Here is a 21,564-nt window from a genome sequence, read left to right on the forward strand (position 1 = left end):
CTCAGATGACAGCTGAACTCAGTTACTGTGCGCTCATGTGCGCGCGAGATCTGGTGACCATAGGGTGACCAGGCCTAACTTGGCTACTAAGTAAGGATGATAGGATGTCATCATCCTCCTCCGATTGAGCATCAGGAATAACCATTCCCTCCACTCTCTCAGGGACTGGAATTACTGAAGGTAATTCCAGTTCTTCCCTTGCTACATAAAGTTTCAATTTATTTATATGGATGGTTCTTTCAACCTGGTCTTCAAATATACCCTTAATTATGAAATTTACTGGGCCTAGTTTCTTAATAACTCTATAAGGGCCTCGCCATCTAGCTGCTAACTTCCTACTCTGATTGGCGGGCGCTGACTCATTCAACCGCATCACTAGGCTTCCCTCCTTCACTCTTAATGGTTGTACCTGCTTATCATAATAATGGGCATACCGTGTCCTTGCTTTCTTTGATGCTTCAGCTGCTATCCTCCATGCATTCTTCATCTTGGTGAGGATTTCTGAAGGATAATCCTCTCCATAACTAATAGTATGTCTGTTAAGCAGACCTGACGCAAAATTACACGAGTGTCCAGTAAACAGCAAGAGTGGTTGAGTATTTATTGACTGGTGCACTGCGGTGTTTAGTGCAAACTGAACAAAGGGCAACTGTTCATCCCAAGTGGCCGGGTCATTCTCTGCTAAAATGGCAAGCATATCCTTCACCGTCCTATTAGTTCGTTCCACCATGCCGTTCGTCTGGGGATGGTATGCTGTTGTTAGCGCTGTTGTTGTCTCTAAGAGTTTACATACTTCCTGAAATAAACTACCAATAAACTCCTGTCCCCTGTCAGATACTAGAACTTTAGGCGGACCGAACACAGTAACAAACCTAGCTAAAAATGCATCTGCCACTGTTTGGGGGTCTTTCCTGGGAAGGGCTACTAGAGTGGTATACCTGGACAGATGGTCCACTAGAACTAGCGCATATCTGTTGCCTGAATTGCTACTATGTAAATCAATTAAATCTGCCCCCACCCGATCCAAGGGTTCTGTTATCTCTGAGAATTCCTGGAGTGGGGCTTGTACTTTAGGAGTACCTTTGCGTCGTTGACAGTTCCCACATGACCTCACGTACTTAATTACATGTGATAATAACCCTGGGAAATAAAATAATGACTTGGCCTTTGTGTAAGTTTTGTACACTCCCGGGTGACCTGCAATCTTTGACGCATGCGCAAGTTTTAATGCCGAAGGCTTTAATGCGTCAGGGATAACTAGCTGAAACAACGCCCTGTCTTTCTGGGCATTTACATGGTACAACACTCCTTCTTTGAGTGCAAAGTCATTTAAAGAGGTACTTTGTTTTCTCGCAGGATATTTCCCTCCTTCCAGATGTTCAATAATTTCCTTCCATCGCTGTTCCTTCATCTGAAGTTCTCTCATTTTATCGCTCGCAATCGTTTCAATGTTTACATTCATATTGACGGTGGCAATGTTCCTACTTAGCGCATCAGGAACAACATGAGATGGACCAGGCTTATACAATATCTGAAACGAGTGTGCTGACAGTTCGTGACCCCACCTTGTCATTCTCGGGCAACGTGTCTTTTTCTTAAAAATGTGGGTCAATGCTCGATGATCAGTATAAATTATGAAGTGACGCTGAAACAAATAAGGCTCAAAATACCTTACACTCTCTACTACAGCTAAAGCTTCCTTGTCAGTGGCTGAGTACCTTACTTCCGGTCCTTTCACTTTCCTACTAAAGTAAGCTACCGGGTGCGGGTTGTTCTCCGAGTCACGCTGTATTAAACAGCCACCTATGGCAATACCGCTAGCATCAGTGTGGACTTCCCAATCTTTCTCAAAGTTAGGAATTGCTAAAACTGGAGTAGTACTCAATTGTAATTTTAACTTCTCAAAAGCCTCATCATGCTCTCGGGTCCATACAAACTTAACATTTTTCTTAGTGAGATTCGTCAGTGAAGCTGACGTTCTCGCAAAACCTTCTATGTGTCGACGGAAATACCCAGCTGCACCCAGAAATCTTCTCACGTCCTTTGCTGTCTTTGGTGTTGGCATTTCAGCAATAGCGCGACAAGAGTCCGGGTCAGGGCGTATTCCATCTGTGCTTACCTGAAAACCCAGAAACTTGAATTTCTGAGCCGCCAGGGTACACTTTTGGGCGTTCAATTTGAACCCCGCCTTGTTCAACAGCGACAAGGTCTCTGTCAAATCATGGAGGTGTTCGTCAAAAGTTCTAGAGTACACTACAACATCATCAAGGTACGCCAATGAGTGCCTACCAAGAACAGGGCTCAGAATATAATTTATCGCCCTCTGAAAAGATGAAGGAGCTGTTTTTAATCCAAATGGCATACGCTTGAAATGGTAAGTCCGCACACCATCCGAAAATGCTGTTTTTTCTCTGTCTTGCTTTGCAACTGGTATGGCCCAATACGCTGACTTTGCGTCAAGTGTCGAGAAGTACTTAGCTGTGCCAAACTGGTCTATGATTTCCTGAATGAGAGGCAGAGGATAAGCGTCCGCTGTTGTCACTTCGTTCACTTTACGGTAATCTACACAGAACCTGTAACTACCATCAGGTTTGCGTACTAGCACTACTGGGGAAAGCCACGGTGACGTGCTCTCTTCTATAACGCCCTGTCTCATCATCTTTCTACACTCATCTCTAATAAGTTGTTTCGCCTGCTCTGGGAGTCTCCATTGACGTGTTTGGGCCGGAGGATTATCACCTGTTGGAATGGTGTGTTCGACTTGAGGCAGGTAGCCTATTTCCTCATCCTCGGTCGCAAATAACCTAGGAAATTTACGGAGGACTTCCCGTACCTGTTTACGTTCAGCAGGTGACATATGAGTCAAATCTAGAGCAGTTATTAATTTGTCCACCATTTCCTTATCTTGAGGAGATAACGGGGTTTCTTTACCGATCTTACTGTGTGACTCCTCTTCTCTTACGTTCAATGCGCTACATTGCGCTGCTACAGTCGATGTTTGTGTGGTATCTGACTCTATTATTTCTTTTAAATTTACCACAATTCCTTGTGTCAGACTATCGCCCACCCTAAAGCGATAAGGTTTGTGAGAGAGGTTGACCACTGGTATTATCGCACCTTTGTCATGTACAGATACCAGAGTATATGGTATCATCAACTTATCAATTCTGCCAGCTACCTGAAGGGTACTTCCGGGTTGAATGTTTCTTCCTACGGCGACTTTAATAAACTTAAATGACCGTGGTGGACATACTTGTCTGTGTACAGCATGTAGTCTACATGTTTTCTTGTCAGGGTCTTGAAGAGACTTGAACAATTGTTTAGGAAGGTTTACATATTTAGGTGCTCGTTGAATTGAAGCAATTATGGGAGGGTGATCAGTTAACTTTACTGGGAAAGACACAGATCCCAACTGTAGCCTACTGTGTCTTGCTCCCTTCTCCGATGTCAAAGAATATGTAAATCGTTTCAAAAAATCCATGCCTAACAATATATCACCAGGGAATGTTACATTATCCACCACAGTACACTCATGGATACAAGGTTTATCTTTTTCAATGTTAAAAGTTAAAATACATTTTCCCAGAACGTCAAAGTGTTGACCATTGACAGCTGTTAATTGTGCACCCCCTTCCTTAAGGCGCACCTGACTGAAGGTCCTAAATGAGTCCATCTTAATGATGGTTACCTGACTACCAGTGTCCAGGAATGCAGTCAACCTCTTCCCGCACACCCTCACTTCAAAAGTGGGCCGCCCTTCCTCCTTGGGGGCCTTATCTCATATTTCCTCATTACTATTGGGGCAGTCATCTCGTTTGTGGCCTCGTCCGCCACAACTCCAACACCTGGGGTCATAGGTGTAGTACCAGTGAGGAGGCGGACCTGCTCTATGGTGCCCTCCCCTCTGGTTGCTAGAAGAGTTACCTACACTCTCCTTAACACGATGCGAATTGTTCGTATCTACCGCTTGGACATAAGAGGATTGTCTAGTTTCAGTTGTATCCTTACACTGCCCCTGAATGTTTTGTAAGTCCGTAGCGTACTCTATTAAACTATAGTAATCCATCGTTACACTTGCAGCCGAAACGTGAGCTCCAAGTGTCCCGGGGATTGACATACACAACAGTTGTTTAGCCTTCTGACTAATTCTCAGGTCATCGTATCCTAATTCATGCCTCAAGTCACGCACTCTACGCAATATGCCAGTTCCAAAGTCTTTGAGAGTTTCGTTTGAGCCTCGTTTTAAACTAGCTAAATACCTATTAGCTGTTTCCTCTGTTATTTTCTCTTTATATCGTCTCTTAATTGCTAACACAAACTCTGGCCATGTTTGCAAATATTGAAACTCTTGGTCCTGCATTATTGAACCATTAGGGTCTATACACGCTCCTGCTGCTAAATTAATTTTTACCCAGTCATCCTGGGCAGCTGACAAACATGAACCTACTTGCCCTAGCCAGTCGTCTATTTTCCGGTTACGTTCCACTATATTTGTTGGTAATTCTTTGCAAATTAGTTTGGGTAACACTGGTCTAGGCAATGAGAATGATGACAATGGGGGCTGACGCATACCATGAGACGCAGGGGGCATGGAGTGTAGATGTTGGCAATGGTTAGGGAAGGGTTGGTAATGGGGAGGGAAGGGTTGGTGTAAGGTAGAGTTATAGTGATGGTCAGGTGGGGGGGAGGGTTGGGTGGGGTGGTGGTGTGAGGTAGGGGATTCTAGGGGTTGGTTCTGGGCAAGGCATGAGATGGTAGAAGAGGGTTTGGTCGTGTGACCAAGGTTGGGGTTGCGAGGGGGGAGAGGTGGGGTGGTATTAGTGGGGACAGTCACCTGACCGGACCCTTGGGTGGACCCCTGGGTAGGCGTATGTAAGCGCCCTGCCGTAAGGTTCACATATAGGGGTTCAGAGAGGCGCTTCCTAATTTCTGAGGATGGGTAAGGTGGGAGGGGGGGTGGTTGGGGAGGGGTATGTGGGGAAGGTGCAGGCCGCCGCGCCCCTGGGGTGTTGGATTGGGAGGTCGGTCTGGGAGGAAGTGGGGGAGGGGTGATGTCATTAGGCTGCAGAGTATCAGGGGTGGACAAAGGACGGCTACCCAGCATGTGACCTGATGTGACCCCATCACCTGCACCTTGTGGATCGTCACCTGACTCTTGAACCGTGCTATCCACTTGGACAGCCTGTCTCGGCTGTATTGCTAGAAGGTTCTGTTGGCTAAACCCTCCCTGACTCCTTAAAGCCCTATCTGAACTCATGATGCCAATAAACTACGTCTGAACGACTAGTTCACCGGACTAGCGCTGACCCAAAAATGTTGAAAAAAAAAAAAAAAAATCTTTGGAACTAACAATGATTTACTGAGAACAAGACAAAAACTCACAACGTCGTTATAACTAGCCCCTTTACTTAACAAGGGTGGTAATTTCAATGTCCCTTCTAAGACAAAACAAAAACGTAATTACTTTTCAATCTGCCTGCTCTTATGACAGATAATAATCGATATTACTTTCACCGCGTTGAGACAACTTCTCCTACGCGATACCAATACACAATTTCCCACGCACTATTCATTAACAATAATTCACTGATAGAAACTATTTGTACTTCCTATCGGGAAACTGTAATTACTGCTCGTATGAGCTTAACTAATAGTTACTCTTACTCCTTAAACCTACAGCCACATCACGTGACCCAGAGTGTTTTCCTAGCTTCTTCGCCGGTCAACAACTCAAAACTTTTGCCACTCCTGTGACCAGACTTCAAACGCCAGGCGTCCCTAGACGTGAGTCAACTGACACACTAGTCCACACTAGCATGCTGTACAATACCAGTACACCTCAGATTATCGCGTTCAATTGGAGTAAATCAGTCAATCGCGATAATTTGAACAGAAACACCGCTTAAAACTACTTAATAGCTACACCGAACGGCACAAGACGCGTGAGACTGAACACTGTAAAACAATGTTCACCACCGCTAAGCCACCATTGTAATGATCCTTGATTGTAATACCTCGCCTTGTATCTATCTCGACCGCGCACTCCGCTACTACCACTGAGCTAACCGTGCAATCTCCGCTCTTTCTATGGTAATAACAGATGCTATACCGATCATGTAAGATGTTAACACTCGGGCCGTCATACGAAGACGTAAACCAGTACACAGAGGAAGGAGAGAGAGAGAGAGGAAGAGGGAGGCAGAGCGAGAGGAGAGAGAGAGAGAGAGGAAGAGGGAGGCAGAGCGAGAGGAGAGAGAGAGGAGAGAGCGAGAACGAGAGCAAGGGAGGGAGAACGAGAGCGAGAACGAGAGCAAGGGAGGGAGAACGAGAGCGAGTGAGGGCGAGGGAGAGTGAGACACTAGTGAGGGAGAGTGAGACAGAAAGATAGAGGTAATCGTAGTCACAACCTATCGTATGAGTTACCGAGTGACGCTGCCACCACCCTGAGTTACCGGACAGGGGACCGGAGTGAGAGTCGTAGGTCTTGCAGATGGAGTAACCTACCAGGACAGGTGTAGGGGACACTTGAACGGTACAAGGATCCTGGCCTGACACTCGAATAATCCTGACCACTTGGGAACTATAGTGTACACAAGAATAAGGCGGGACACACCAACACTAATACCTCAACACGGAAGACGAACGGGGGGAGGAGTACTGAATAATTAAGAGCACTAGGTCACTAGGGCAAAGGGGACGGTAGGCCCAATATCACTAAAGCAAGGAACCATTAATACACATTTAATAACACTTAATATCTGACTTTATTTGAAATAATTAAATAAGACACTCCCTAACTATATTCCCTACTAGAGGCCAAGGGTACTGAATGAGGTGCTTTAGTACAAGAGAGCCGTACTTACTCGTATGTTGTTCCACAGTTTCCCTGGAGATGATGTTCTTTCCCAGAGTCCACACACACCTCCCTACTGGGCTGTGCCCACTCAACTGACTCTCCTGATCTACTGCTCCTCAGCTGAACATGAGGGTTTTTCATTTGTTGTTTAGGGGTTAATCCCTGAAGATTACCATGACGGCATCAATTCTGACCTCTTTGTGATTCGATGACCGTTGACCTGACTCTATGGCTAACTTATACAGAGGTGTAACTTTTACATTGTCTGCCGTCGCCTGACTGGCGCCTGTGGGTTGTTCATCCTCCACGTGGCCTGTTCATGCTGTTATGATGTTCATGTACTATGTACTGCTCTCTTGTTACACAACGAACGTAATACAGCTGTATTGGCAAGATAGCGAAGATAAGACAGAAGAGAGAAGATTGGATAGATTATCATGTTCCTGGACTGCCATAAACACACGTATCCAAAGTTTAACAAAAATAACATTAATTGACTAAGGCTAGAAAAAGTTAAAAAGAAAACGGAGACTATTGAAAGCTTATGAGAAGGATAATAACAGCAAATGATGGCAAAACAAAGGTAAAACTTCTGAAATGGTTAATAGAATTAATTCCCAACAAGTGCAATATTATGAGACTTGGAAGGAATAAAAGGAGACCAGAAGAATATTGAAGAATAATTGGAAAAACGGTTATCAGTTTTCGGGAAAATAAGAGCCGGGATCAGCCAATCCGTAGGCACTACGGGCTCACCATAGCCCGTGCTACTTGGAACTTTTTGTTCCAGGTAACGAATCTTTAACAACAACAAACAGCCAATCCGTGACCTCTGACCTCACGACCGACACACGTGAAGTTGACCCCACACCAGAACAGCCTCTAGGTGCCCCCATAAGGAATCATCCTAACCACTTGGGGTGGACGGTAGAGCGACGATCTCCCTTCATGCAGGTCGGCGTTCAATCCCCGACCATCCACAAGTGGTTGGGTACCATTCCTTTTTTCCACCCCCCCCTTCCCTTCCAGTCCCATCCCAAGTCCTTATCCTGACCCCATCCAAGTGCTCTATAGTAGTAATGGCTTGGCACTTCTGATAATTCCCTCCCTCCCTCAGGCCTGAGACTGGTTCCGGCACAAGCTGTATAGACACACTAGGACACCACACACACACAGAGATCACAATAACGTGATTAATAACGTGATTAAGGCAGTGTCTGGGATGCTCCCGGACGCAGGTTCGAATCCTCGTCACGGCCCTTGTGGATTTGTTCGTTACAATAGGAGAGTTTCAGTTAACATTCAGTTAAGGGAGCCGGTCGGCCGAGCGGACAGCACACTGGACTTGTGATCCTGTGGTCCCAGGATTGATCCCGGGCGCCGGCGAGAAACAATGGGCAGAGTTTCTTTCACCCTATGCCCCTGTTACCTAGCAGTAAAATAGGTACCTGGGAGTTAGTCAGCTGTCACGGGCTGCTTCCTGGGGGTGGAGGCCTGGTCGAGGACCGGGCCGCGGGGACACTAAAGCCCCGAAATCATCTTAAGATAACCTTAAGATAACATGATGGGAAAATAAAGAATTTTGGCAGACAGTCCCAGTGAAGAAGGTTTTTCAGAGGGAATAAAGTACACGAAGAGAATGGGTTATCTTGAGATGATTTCGGGGCTTAGTGTCCCCGCGGCCCGGTCCTCGACCAGCCAGGCCTTCACCCCCCAGGAAGCAGCCCGTAGCAGCTGTCTAACTCCCAGGTACCTATTTACTGCTAGGTAACAGGGGGCATGAAGGATGAAAGAAACATTTTGCCCATTTGTCTCCGCCTCCACCGGGGATCGAACCCGGAACCTCAGGACTATACGAGTCCGAAGCGTTGTCCACCCAGCTGTCAGGCGTACTGGATCTCGATAGGAAGGAAACAAAATGAAAGGAAGAAGGTGAGAAAGAGAAAAATACAGATAAGTTTGTAAAGAAATTATTTCTTCGTTGAACGAAGATATATGAAGAAATATGAATGAAGAAATAACGTAAACATGTGGAATGAACTGGAGGAGGAGTAAACTGTTCACTTGAGACAGTTAAGTAAGTCCCAACTGTGTCTGGGTACAAGTGACAGGATGAACAACCCAGCGGGTTTTCTTCCTATTGGGGAGTGTTGTACATGCTGCTATGGCGGTGTGTCCACTCACAGGATGAGTGGCGCTGTCCAATACTGTCACTATGGCGGTGTGTCCACTCACAGGATGAGTGGCGCTGTCCAATACTGTCACTATGGCGGTGTGTCCACTCACAGGATGAGTGACGCTGCCCAGTACTGTCACTATGGCGGTGTGTCCACTCACAAGATGAGTGGCGCTGCCCAATACTGTTACTATGGCGGTGTGTCCACTCACAGGATGAGTGGCGCTGCCCAATACTGTCACTATGGCGGTGTGTCCACTCACAGGATGAGTGGCGCTGCCCAATACTGTCACTATGGCGGTGTGTCCACTCACAGGATGAGTGGCGCTGCCCAATACTGTCACTATGGCGGTGTGTCCACTCACAGGATGAGTGGCGCTGCCCAATACTGTCACTATGGCGGTGTGTCCACTCACAGGATGAGTAACGCTGCCCAATAACTCGCCCCTCAGGGCAAAATTAAAAAAAAAAAACTAAAGCAAATAACGAGGGAAAGGGGCCCAAGAGCTAAAATTCTACCCCGCGAGAGCAGGAGTAGGGAATCGAGCACTTTTCCCCTAATTAAGGAGCAATCGTCGCCATCATCTTCATAAATCCATCCACCTCGGGCATAGCTGGCAACCCCCACCCTCCCCCCACCCCCATATCCCTAACCCCCCCATAACCTCTCCCATGCAATTCCTCCTCCCCCCACCCCATCTTGCAGGTCACCCACCCTCCCAGCCATGGGAGAAGGTAAGTGGGTAGGTCGGCAGACAGGTAGGGAGGGAGGGAGGCTGGTAGGCAGGCAGGCAGGTAGGGAGGCAGGCAGGGCAGGCAGGCAGGTAGGTAGGGAGGCAGGCAGGGCAGGCAGGCAGGCAGGCGGGCAGACAGGCAGGTAGGTAGGGAGGCAGGCAGGGCAGGCAAGCAGGAAGTCTGGTGGTGTAGGAATGCGGTCAAGCAGGCAGGGATGAAGGGAGACAAAGTATGTATAATTACAGGCAGGTATAGTTGAGCTGGCAGGTATGTATGCAGGTATGCAGGCAGATATGTAGAATGGCAAGCAGGCTGGCAAGCAGACGTGCTGAGGACAAAAAGATAGTGGGACCAAAAGATAGTGAGACCAAAAGATACTGGGACCAAAAGATACTGGGACCAAAACATACTGGGACCAAAACATACTGGGACCAAAAGATACTGGGACCAAAAGATACTGGGACCAAAAGATACTGGGACCAAAAGATACTGGGACCAAAAGATACTGGGACCAAAAGATACTGGGACCAAAACATACTGGGACCAAAAGATACTGGGACCAAAAGATACTGGGACCATAAGATACTGGAGTACAAAATGATAGGGAGGATAAAAACAAATAATCTAAACATGATAAGAATCTTTAAAATAAAACAGAAATAAAAATTACAAGATAAAAAAAAAAACAGGATATTGATTTGTGGAGAATTGAAGAGCAGGCAAGGAAGGTATTAAGGAGAGAATGGGGGATTACAGCAAGAAGGGGGGAGGGGGAGGAGGAGGAGGATTACGAAATGGGGAATCACGAAGAATGTGGAAAATTAAGCGCTTGGAGATTTATAAAAATGTGGGGAGGGATGAGGATGTGGGGGGAAAGATAAGGATGGTGGGGAAGGATAAGGATGTGAGGAACTATAAGCACGCAAATGTCAAGGAAAAAACGAAAGATAGTGAATCAAAAACATGGTGAGGGAATTTGTACAAAACCAGATGAAAAATATGAACACTATAAAATATTCTTTTTTAATCTATCAACCTAACGCATTTAAATAAAAAACAGGTAAGGGGAAATACCTGTTTAAACAGGTAACACGTCCCAGAGACACCTGGTTAGGTATTAATCAAATTACATTATGGTATTATTATGGATAATAATAATTAAAAACGGTAACAAATTGTAAAAAAAGTCCTTTTTAGGACCAATTAATGACGTACCTCCAGGAGGTGATTTTAGCCCTAACGGTCCAGAGTGAAGGATGTTCTAGTCACGTAGGATAGACCCCTTTCGTCCCGACCGAAGGATGCTGAGATCTGAAGATGATGGCAGGAGATCAAAGATGCTGGTGATGTCTGGCAGGTGTGGGCCAGTAACAACCATCGAAGTGCTTAGCGCTTGTTCCAAGTCTTCAATTATTGCCCCCCCCCCCACTTGAGGGCACTTCCCTGCCACAGGTTATTGTCTCAAGCTGGTTAAGACAGTGTGGACTGACGCAGGGGGGGGGGGGGGTGTGATGCTGGGAGATCTGTCTGCATGTGTCTCTCTCTCTTTCTCTCTCTTTCTCTTTCTCTCTCTTTCTCTCTCTTTCTCTCTCTCTCTCTCTCTCTTTCTCCCTCTCTTTTTCTCTCTCTTTCTCTCTCTCTTGCTCTCTCTCTCTTTCTCTCTCTTTCTCTCTCTCTCTCCCTCCCTCCCCTGCTTTTTATCCTTACATCACTTAAATCTCATTATCTTCACTTTTTCTATATATCACTTTTCATATTTCTTTAGTTCCTCTATTCTTTCCGTTCGTTATTCCTTTTGCTTCTCCTTCCCTACCATTATTCCTTCTCCGTTTCCTCGCTCCCTCTCCTCCTTCATTCCTTTAGTTCTCCATGTTCCTTTCCCACCTTCCGCTACTCTCCACCACGCTGTCAACTAGTCGCCACTTTATAAGTAAGTCGCTTTACTTACACAACACAAAACCCACTACAAGGAGCAGACCACTTACAAGTACACCTGTTATAAGGACTTACGAGACGGCATCTAACCTGGCGAGAACCTTACGATCAGACCAACACTTACGAGGTGCAAGACGCAAGAAAAGTTAGAACTGGATAAGGACGAAGTGGCTCCATAGTCCGTTCTTCTCGTGTCTGTGAAGGAGGAGGCTATTTGTCCACTTATAAGTACTACTTACAAGGAGGGAAGCACTTACAAGAACACGGTTGTTAGAGCCTCCAGGCTGACCCCCTGGTGCTGGGGGAGTGGTCTCTGTGATAGGGCGGCCGGCTGGCTGGCTGACCTCTTAAATGGTCGTTAACTTGGGGTCCAATGTTAGGGCAGAGGGACCCCCCCCCTCTCCCTTTTGTTTGTCTTGGCCGTTCATTCTATTTGTGTGTTGATATGGCGTATGTCTTTTGTTTGCTTTGATGTATTCAGCTGATTACACTTGCCGGGGAGGGGGGAGGGGGGGTTGAGCTTTAGCTCTCTGGTCCCGTCTATTCACCTTCAATAGATCGCATGTGTTGTCGTATCTACATATCTCCAAGCTTCGCTTAGTGTTTGGTGGAATATAAGACTTTACGCTAGTGTCGAATATATCTGAAGTGGTCCGATAGTTGTGACAACTAAGGCCTGAATGATTCCTTACTCAGACATTTAATGGCATTGTCCATATTGGCCAACCTGACATTCCCAGCTGAAGGTATTGAGATGTTGGCTTCAGGAGACAGGTTCGCCTCTTATCAAACCCTTGTTTTGTCCTCAACCTCCTGGTACAGTTTTTACTTTACACTTGATTGAGTTAAACTCTAGTAGCCATGTACTTCTTGGCCCATTCCTTCAACTTGTCCTGAGAATAATTCCAAGTTGGGACCGAATTATCAGGTCAAGCGTGGCCCCCAGACCTCTTAGAACCCTCTACAGGTATACTCTAGGCACTCCTGAACGAAAACTGTCCCCCCCCCCCTTCTGGAAGATTGTTGATATACTCTGGTGGATCTCCACTGGTCACATCTCTCGCTGTCTCCTCTCCTGATCTCCTGGAACACCGTGTTAGTCCTGCCTTGTTCTCTACCATGTGTTCTTTCTTGAATACACAGTCTAGTTGAATTCAGCTTTGATACACAAACTAGATGTATTCAGCTCTAACATGTCTTCATCTGTGGTAATCTGCTTGAATTGACACCCCAAGTCTTGCTCAGTTCAGGCTTCGTTGTGAAAACCTTCACGGGCACCCTCTAGGCTAGCTCCTCGCACACTTCCCTGTCATTCTCTGTAAATGGGGTTGCCTTTATCCCAGTGCCCTCAACTTCAACTGCTTTCCCTGCTTGTGTGGCTGTGGATCAACTTGGATTGGGTTGTTTGACTGCTTTATGCCACTTAAACAGCAGTGTCGTTTTCAAATTGCCTCTCTGCTTCTCTTTTCACTCTGAGGTATTCATGCCTACGCGCACTTTTTTTTGTTCGTTTCTAGTTTCCCTATCGAAATTCGGGTGAAATGTTGATCGTGGGTGGGTGTTGAGGTCGCGCTAGAGGGACAGATGAGAGGGTGGAGTCATTTGAGTGGGCGTGGTCGCTTGAGAGGGTGGAGTCATTTGAGTGGGCGTGGTCGCTTGAGAGGGTGGGGTGAGTGGGCGGAGTGGACAGGCTAACAACCCCCACTCCAGGTTTCACCAAGATGGGTGTGCCCACTCTCTCAAAATAGTTCAGCAGCCAGCCATCCTGTCTGGCCCACGTCTCCCTCCCCCACCCCCACCTTTCTCCCCCCTACCCCCTCCACGTCCCCCCTCTCTCCCCCTTCCCCTCCCTATCTTCCCCTCCCAGTTCTAGATTTTGATTCTCAGCACATAGTCGCCCTGGACTCCCAGTACGCTCGGGCGAGAATAGAGGGGTCGATCGCATGACTCAATATATCCTCATGGATCTATCACATCCTTGTGATATCGTACAGTCAAAATTAATCTCTGGTTACTCGTACGATGTCTCATACCAATTCCACGAAACTTTGTACTATTATGTTAATAAGCATTGATAGTGATGTAATGATTTATGCATACACAACAGCTTAATTAAAATCATATAGCGATATTTTTTTCTAGAAATTAATACCTGGTATAATTTTTATATCTGAATAAAACACGACTAATCAATCACAAAATAAATAGTATTTGATTGATTTATCATGCACCCCCCATACCCATCCTGTGGGCAGCAGTGGACCCCATACCCATGTTGTGAGCGGTAGTGGTCCCCATACCCATCCTGTGGGCAGCAGTGGACCCCATACCCATGTTGTGAGCGGTAGTGGTCCCCATACCCATCCTGTGGGCGGTGGTGGAAAACATTAGACACACATTTCTTTCGGGAGTCGATGGCTGAGCGAACAGAACATTGGACGCGTGATCCTGTGGTCCCGGGTTCGATCCCGGGCGCCGGAGAGATCAATGGGCAGAGTTTTTTACACCCTGATGCTCCTGTTACCTAGCAGTAAATTGGTACCTGAGAGTTAGTCAGCTGTCACGGGCTGCTTCCTGGGGGGTGGAGGCCTGGTCGAGGACCGGGCCGCGGAGACACTAAGCCCCGAAATTATCTCAAGATGACCACATAATAGGCTCGACAACTGAACTCCAATATTCTATATCTTTTCTATCTTATTATTCTATATCTTTTATTATTATTCTATATATATATATATATATATATATATATATATATATATATATATATATATATATATATATATATATATGTCTTTTATTAAAACAATCTTTTTAATAGCGCAAGTGGTTCAAGATCTGGACCACAACAGCCTCTAAACTGAGCAGTTTACACCTGTAATGAGGCAGTTACATAGTTACTGGCTCCCCCCCTCCCTGCCCCCATCACCCATGCATCCAGTATACAGCGACTCGCGTGTATACTCTTCTATAAGTAAACTTTGGATTTTTGGTTCAGATTTCTGGCTGTACCTCATTTTGAGTGAAATCTACATTTGTTTAACGTTTGTAATAGAATTATCTCTGAATTCAGACAGTTTTTTCACAATGAATTACAAAATGACGTAAGATATGTGAATAATTCTGCTGAGTTTACATTTTTGGTCAGTTCAAACAAATAGTAAAAAAAATCCTCTTTTACTCACCTAGTTGTGTTTGCGGGGGTTGAGCTCTGGCTCTTTAGTCCCCGCCTTACAACTGTCAATCAATTTTGTTGCTGTGTCGAGGCACAGGTTTACATTGACTGGCAACTCAACCACAATCGTGTCAAAATTGTTGACAATTATATCGGCAAAAAGACGATGTTGTTGTTTAAGATTCGCTACCTTGGAACAAAAAAGTGCCAAGTAGCACGGGCTATGGTGATCCAGGTCAAGACATGTCGTCTTGACCTGTCGTGTGTCACGGCGAGACAGGTGGCCGGGCCTCTGTGTTTGTTTACAAACAACGACTAAGTAAGCATACTATGCGAAAAGTGTCAATGGACTTGTAGACTGTTAAAGAGACTCCAGTACTTAACGAGCACTCGAGCGGTAGTTTCCGTGAGTCCCAAGTACTCGACATTCCTCAAACATTTAGTGACAAAAAAAAATATATATATATATATATATATGTATATATATATATATATATATAATATATATATATATATATATATATATATATATATATATATATATATATATATATATATATATATATATGCTGCTTAAAAACAAAATATAATTCCTTAAGGCCAAAACACTTAAATAAATGATTCTTTATAATCATAATTGAATAAAATCAATGTTTTAGGGTATAAATCTTAAAGGTATGATGCAAAAAGGAGCAACGGTCTCGCATTTTTTAGGACCCGCGTTCGAATCTCCGATGATGTACTTGAAGGAAATGAATTAAAAAGTGTGATTAATAAAAAAAAAAAGTTTTTAGTGAACCTCGCCGAAAGGCAAACTTCCTTCTAAGGTCGTTCAAACAACTTGAACCACCACTTATATATTTTTAACCTTGCTAACTACCTAACTACCCCATTGTGCGCACTGTTCATTCACCCAAACTGTCTTAAAAACAATTCTCGTCGTGTCCTCATCTTCTAGTGTGTGGTTTAGCCGTCATAAACCAATCCTGTTAACAACCCTATTAGCCTTTAGAAGCTAGAACAATCTATCGGCCATCTCTGTGGCTTTGTTCGGCCACCGCCCAGGTAAGGGGACACGGGTGCTTGAGCAGGTGAACACGGCGAGAACAGGATCGTGGCTTTACAGGAAGCAGAACACGGGGGATTGAACACCTTCCCCAGAGTGACTGGTGTGTGTGGGGGGGGGGGGGGGGAAGAATGACGCCGTGAGAGACCATGCGAGCAGCTGTCCAGCGCCGGAACTCAAGCGAGCAGCGACGCGCGCAACGGGTCGTCTCTGGTCAAGTGAAGGTGTTGAGGCGCGCACCTGGTCGACGGGCGGCCGGACTTGGGTAACGGGCTTTAATTTGGCGGGTGGACGTTGATATCGGGCTTTATTTTAGTGGGCGGGCATTGAAATTGAAATTGAAATAAGTTTATTGATGTAAAATACACACAAAGGGATGAGGTAGCTCAAGCTATTCTCATCCCTTCAGTACATCGTGTTAATACATACATATACACACATACATACGTTAAGGTGTTGCTGGTGGGTCAGTAAGCGGTTGTTGGTGAGTGTGTTGAGTACAAATGTTATCCTAGAGTGTGTTGAGTACAAATGTTATCCTAGAGTGTGTTGAGTACAAATGTTATCCTAGAGTGTGTTGAGTACAAATGTTATCCTAGAGTGTGTTGTGTACAAATGTTATCCTAGAGTGTGTTGAGTACAAATGTTATCCTAGAGTGTGTTGAGTACAAGTGTTATCCTAGAGTGTGTTGAGGACAAGTGTTATCCTAGAGTGTGTTGAGTACAAGTGTTATCCTAGAGTGTGTTGAGTACAAGTGTTATCCTAGAGTGTGTTGAGGACAAGTGTTATCCTAGAGTGTGTTGAGTACAAGTGTTATCCTAGAGTGTGTTGAGTACAAGTGTTATCCTAGAGTGTGTTGAGTACAAATGTTATCCAAGAGTGTGTTGAGTACAAGTGTTATCCAAGAGTGTGTTGAGGACAAGTGTTATCCTAGAGTGTGTTGAGTACAAATGTTATCCTAGAGTGTGTTGAGTACAAATGTTATCCTAGAGTGTGTTGAGGACAAGTGTTATCCTAGTGTGTGTTGAGGACAAGTGTTATCCTAGAGTGTGTTGAGGACAAGTGTTATCCTAGAGTGTGTTGAGTACAAATGTTATCCTAGAGTGTGTTGAGTACAAATGTTATCCAAGAGTGTGTTGAGTACAAGTGTTATCCAAGAGTGTGTTGAGGACAAGTGTTATCCTAGAGTGTGTTGAGTACAAATGTTATCCTAGTGTGTGTTGAGGACAAGTGTTATCCTAGAGTGTGTTGAGGACAAGTGTTATCCTAGAGTGTGTTGAGGACAAGTGTTATCCTAGAGTGTGTTGAGAACAAAATATTATCCCAAACAACTCTTACATATTACCGGACGTTGTATCTGGCAACAGTCACATGTGTAGTCACATATAGCGAGTCTAAAAAACACGTGACGCAACCGTAACGGCCACACGTGACGCAGACCACCTCGTTGTTACGACCCAATCATCTCTATAATAAAACCCACAAAACCTTTTCACCCATTTTCTCCCCCACCCCCCCCCCACCCCCAAAAAAAAAAAATCGCCGAAATAGCCTATCGAGTCGGCAAAATTTCATCTCTTAAATCCGATGATAAATTCCAGATTCGTTTTGGCTATTAAACTGCCTACCATCCCCCCCCCCCAACCCCCCAACCCCCTGCCATATGGTCTCCCGGCATTGGTCTGGTGGGGGGGGGGAGACGGGGAGAGGGAGGGAGAGAGAGAGAGAGAGAGAGAGAGAATATGAGAATGAGAGTGTGTGTGTGTGTACTCACCTATTTGTACTCACCTATTTGTGCTTGCGGGGGTTGAGCTTTGGCTCTTTGGTCCCGCCTCTCAACTGTCAATCATCTGGTGTACAGATTCCTGAGCCTACTGGGCTCTATCATATCTACACTTGAAACTGTGTATGGAGTCAGCCTCCACCACATCACTGCCTAATGCATTCCATTTATTAACTACTCTAGCACTGAAAACATTCTTTCTAATGTCTCTGTGGCTCATCTGGGTACTAAGTTTCCACCTGTGTCCCCTTGTTCGTGTCCCACCCGTGCTGAGGAGTTTGTCTTTGTCCACCCTGATAGGATACCTGATCAACCAGGTTGTGACTCGTACATCAGGCTGCGAGCAGCCGCGTCCAACAGCCTGGTTGATCAGTCCGGCAACCAGGAGGCCTGGTCGACGACCGGGCCGCGGGGACGCTAAGCCCCGGAAGCACCTCAAGGTAACCTCAAGGTAACCCTGTCAATTCCCCTGAGAATTTTGTAGGTGGTTATCATGTCTCCCCTTACTCTTCTGTTTTCCAGGGACGTGAGGTTCTGCTCCTTTAGCCTTTCCTCGTGTGGGTGTGGTGTGTGTGCGTATGGATGTGTATTCACCTAGTTGTTTTCACCTAGTTGTTCTTGCGGGGGTTGAGCTCTGCTCTTTCGGCCCGCCTCTCAAGTGTAAATCAATCAACTGTATCTAACTACTATTTTTTTGTCTTCCCCCCCCCCCCCCCACACACACACGCACACATACACAGGAAGCAGCTCCGTAACAGCTATCTAACTCCCAGGTACCTATTTACTGCTAGGTAACAGGTGGCATCAGGGTGAAAGAAACTTTGCCCATTTGTTTCTGCCTGGTCGAACCCGGGCCACAGAATTACGAGTCCTGCGCACTGTCCGCTCAGCTACCAGTCCCGTGTGCGTGTGTGCGCGTGTGTGCGTGCATGCGTGCTGCGTGCGCGTGCGCAGGAAAAAGGAAAATCTAGGGTCATGGATACACGTGACGTCACCATTCTAGTTTCCTGCATCCAATCAGGAGTCTCGGTTCATTGACCCGGACACGACCACGCCCCTTGTTCGTCTGGCTCCCGCCGCCGCCGCTGCCAGTAACCGTCGCCGCCGCCAGTAACCGCCAGTAACCGCCGCCGCCGCTGCCAGTAACCGCCGCCAGTAACCGTCAGTAACCGCCGCCGCCGCTGCCAGTAACCGCCGCCGCCGCTGCCAGTAACCGCCGCCGCCGCCAGTAACCGCCGCCGCCGCCAGTAACCGCCGCCGCCAGTAACCGCCGCCGCCGCCAGTAACCGCCGCCGCCGCCAGTAACCGCCGCCGCCGCCAGTAACCGCCAGTAACCGCCGCCGCCAGTAACCGCCGCCGCCAGTAACCGCCGCCGCCAGTAACCGCCGCCGCCAGTAACCGCCGCCGCCAGTAACCGCCAGTAACCGCCAGTAACCGCCGCCGCCAGTAACCGCCAGTAACCGCCGCCGCCAGTAACCGCCAGTAACCGCCAGTAACCGCCGCCGCCAGTAACCGCCGCCGCCAGTAACCGCCGCCGCCGCCAGTAACCGCCAGTAACCGCCGCCGCCAGTAACTGCCGCCGCCAGTAACCGCCAGTAACCGCCGCCGCCAGTAACCGCCAGTAACCGCCGCCGCCAGTAACCGCCAGTAACCGCCGCCGCCAGTAACCGCCGCCGCCAGTAACCGCCAGTAACCGCCAGTAACCGCCGCCGCCAGTAACCGCCGCCGCCAGTAACCGCCAGTAACCGCCGCCGCCAGTAACCGCCAGTAACCGCCGCCGCCAGTAACCGCCAGTAACCGCCAGTAACCGCCGCCGCCAGTAACCGCCAGTAACCGCCAGTAACCGCCGCCGCCAGTAACCGCCAGTAACCGCCGCCGCCAGTAACCGCCGCCGCCAGTAACCGCCGCCGCCGCCAGTAACCGCCAGTAACCGCCGCCGCCAGTAACCGCCGCCGCCAGTAACCGCCAGTAACCGCCGCCGCCAGTAACCGCCAGTAACCGCCGCCGCCAGTAACCGCCAGTAACCGCCGCCGCCAGTAACCGCCAGTAACCGCCAGTAACCGCCGCCGCCAGTAACCGCCGCCGCCAGTAACCGCCAGTAACGGCCGCCGCCGCCAGTAACCGCCAATAACCGCCGCCGCCAGTAACGCATAAACAATACCAAAACAAGGTGAAAAGGATTATTGTAACTTGCTTAGGGGAAGACCTCACAGGAGTCGAGGACCATTTTCTTTTTCTTCCTTCTACTTTTCACACTAGAGATGCTATAGCGATGATGATACTTTTCAAAACGCTAGTGCGCTCTAGAGTGGAGTACTGCTGCACAATGACAGCCCCTTTCAAAGCTGGAGAAATTGCTGACCTGGAGAGCGTGTAGAGATCCTTTACTGCTAGAATCCACTCAGTAAAACATCTAAACTATTGGGACCGACTAAAGAGCCTAAATCTGTATTCTCTTGAGCGCAGGCGGGAGAGATACATAATAATTTACACGTGGAAGATAGTAGAGGGGCTGGTCCCAAACCTGAACACAGAAATATCACATGAGACCAGAAGACATGGCAGGATGTGCAGAATACCCCCGTTGAAAAGCAGAGGTGCAACAGGTACTCTGAGAGAGAACTCTATCAACATCAGAGGCCCGAGACTGTTCAACACGCTTCCACTACACATAAGGGGTATAACTGGCCGACCCCTCACAGTGTTCGAGAGAACTGGATAAGTACCTCTAAAGGATACCTGATCAACCAGGCTGTGACTCATACGTCAGGCTGCGAGCAGCCGCGTCCAACAGCCTGGTTGATAAGTCCAGCAACCAGGAGGCCTGGTCGACGACCGGGCCGCGGGGACGCTAAGCCCCGGAAGCACCTCAAGGTAACCCTTGTTTGCCTCAGCATGGGTATGGGGCACCTCTGTAACCCCAGAGCATGGGTATGGGGGCACCTCTGTAACCCCAGAACATGGGTATGGGGGACCTCTGTAACCCCAGAGCATGGGTATGGGGGCACCTCTGTAACCCCAGTGCATGGGTATGGGGGCACCTCTGTAACCCCAGAGCATGGGTATGGGGGCACCTCTGTAACCCCAGAGCATGGGTATGAGGGGTAAATAAAAACCAACCATCCCATTCTCTTCCTCAAGACCCCTTAGTCTGTCTGTCTGTCTGTCTGTCTGTCTGTCTGTCTGTCTGTCTGTCTGTCTGTCTCTCTCTGTCTCTCTCTCTCTCTCTCTCTCTCTCTCTCTCTCTCTCTCTCTCTCTCTCTCTCTCTCTCTCTCTTTAATTGTAATTCTTGCTATCATTCTTAGTTTATTTATATTTTTTCCACCTTGTCCACGTCCTCCATATCTTGCTCTCTATACTCCCTCCTCAGCCACATCATCCTGGAACACGTGCCTCAAGCACCCAGTCTTGAACACGTGCCTCAAGCACCCAGTCTTGGACACGTGCCTCAAGCAGCCAGTCTTGAACACGTGCCTCAAGCAGCCAGTCTTGAACACGTGCCTCAAGCAGCCAGTCTTGAACACGTGCCTCAAGCACCCAGTCTTGAACACGTGTTTCAAGCACCCAGTCTTGAACACGTGCCTCAAGCACCCAGTCTTGAACACGTGCCTCAAGCACCCAGTCTTGAACACGTGTTTCAAGCACCCAGTCTTGAACTCATACAAAAAGACTAATTTTCTTACAATATTTCCGCCTGGGGGGACTTAATTTTACGGACATTATCGGACGTCTTCACCTTGTTGTAAGTTGCCGCACGTACGCGGACACCATTTTTTGTTGCGGTCATCCGCGGGACCGCCGGTGTAGCATTGGTCGAGTTTTGGCAAGTCCGGTCT

At 47.4% G+C, this 21,564-nt stretch overlaps 1 protein-coding gene across 1 annotated transcript; it reads right to left on the reverse strand.

Moving 5' to 3' along the window:
• Nucleotides 1-18,889: 18,889 nt before the first annotated feature.
• LOC138369203 (PE-PGRS family protein PE_PGRS3-like) lies at nucleotides 18,890-19,879 on the reverse strand. The gene has a single exon (XM_069332140.1). The coding sequence runs from the start codon at nucleotides 19,877-19,879 to the stop codon at nucleotides 18,890-18,892; it is 990 nt and encodes a 329-aa protein (XP_069188241.1).
• Between the last annotated feature and the right edge of the window lie 1,685 nt (nucleotides 19,880-21,564).

The sequence above is a fragment of the Procambarus clarkii genome, chromosome 27 (assembly GCF_040958095.1).
Source record: "Procambarus clarkii isolate CNS0578487 chromosome 27, FALCON_Pclarkii_2.0, whole genome shotgun sequence".
NCBI classification, from domain to species: domain Eukaryota; kingdom Metazoa; phylum Arthropoda; class Malacostraca; order Decapoda; family Cambaridae; genus Procambarus; species Procambarus clarkii.

Bases quoted from the DNA above. Each gene is read 5' to 3' on its own strand.
- LOC138369203 (XM_069332140.1), bottom strand. From the start codon at position 19,879: ATGCGTTACTGGCGGCGGCGGTTATTGGCGGTTACTGGCGGCGGCGGC.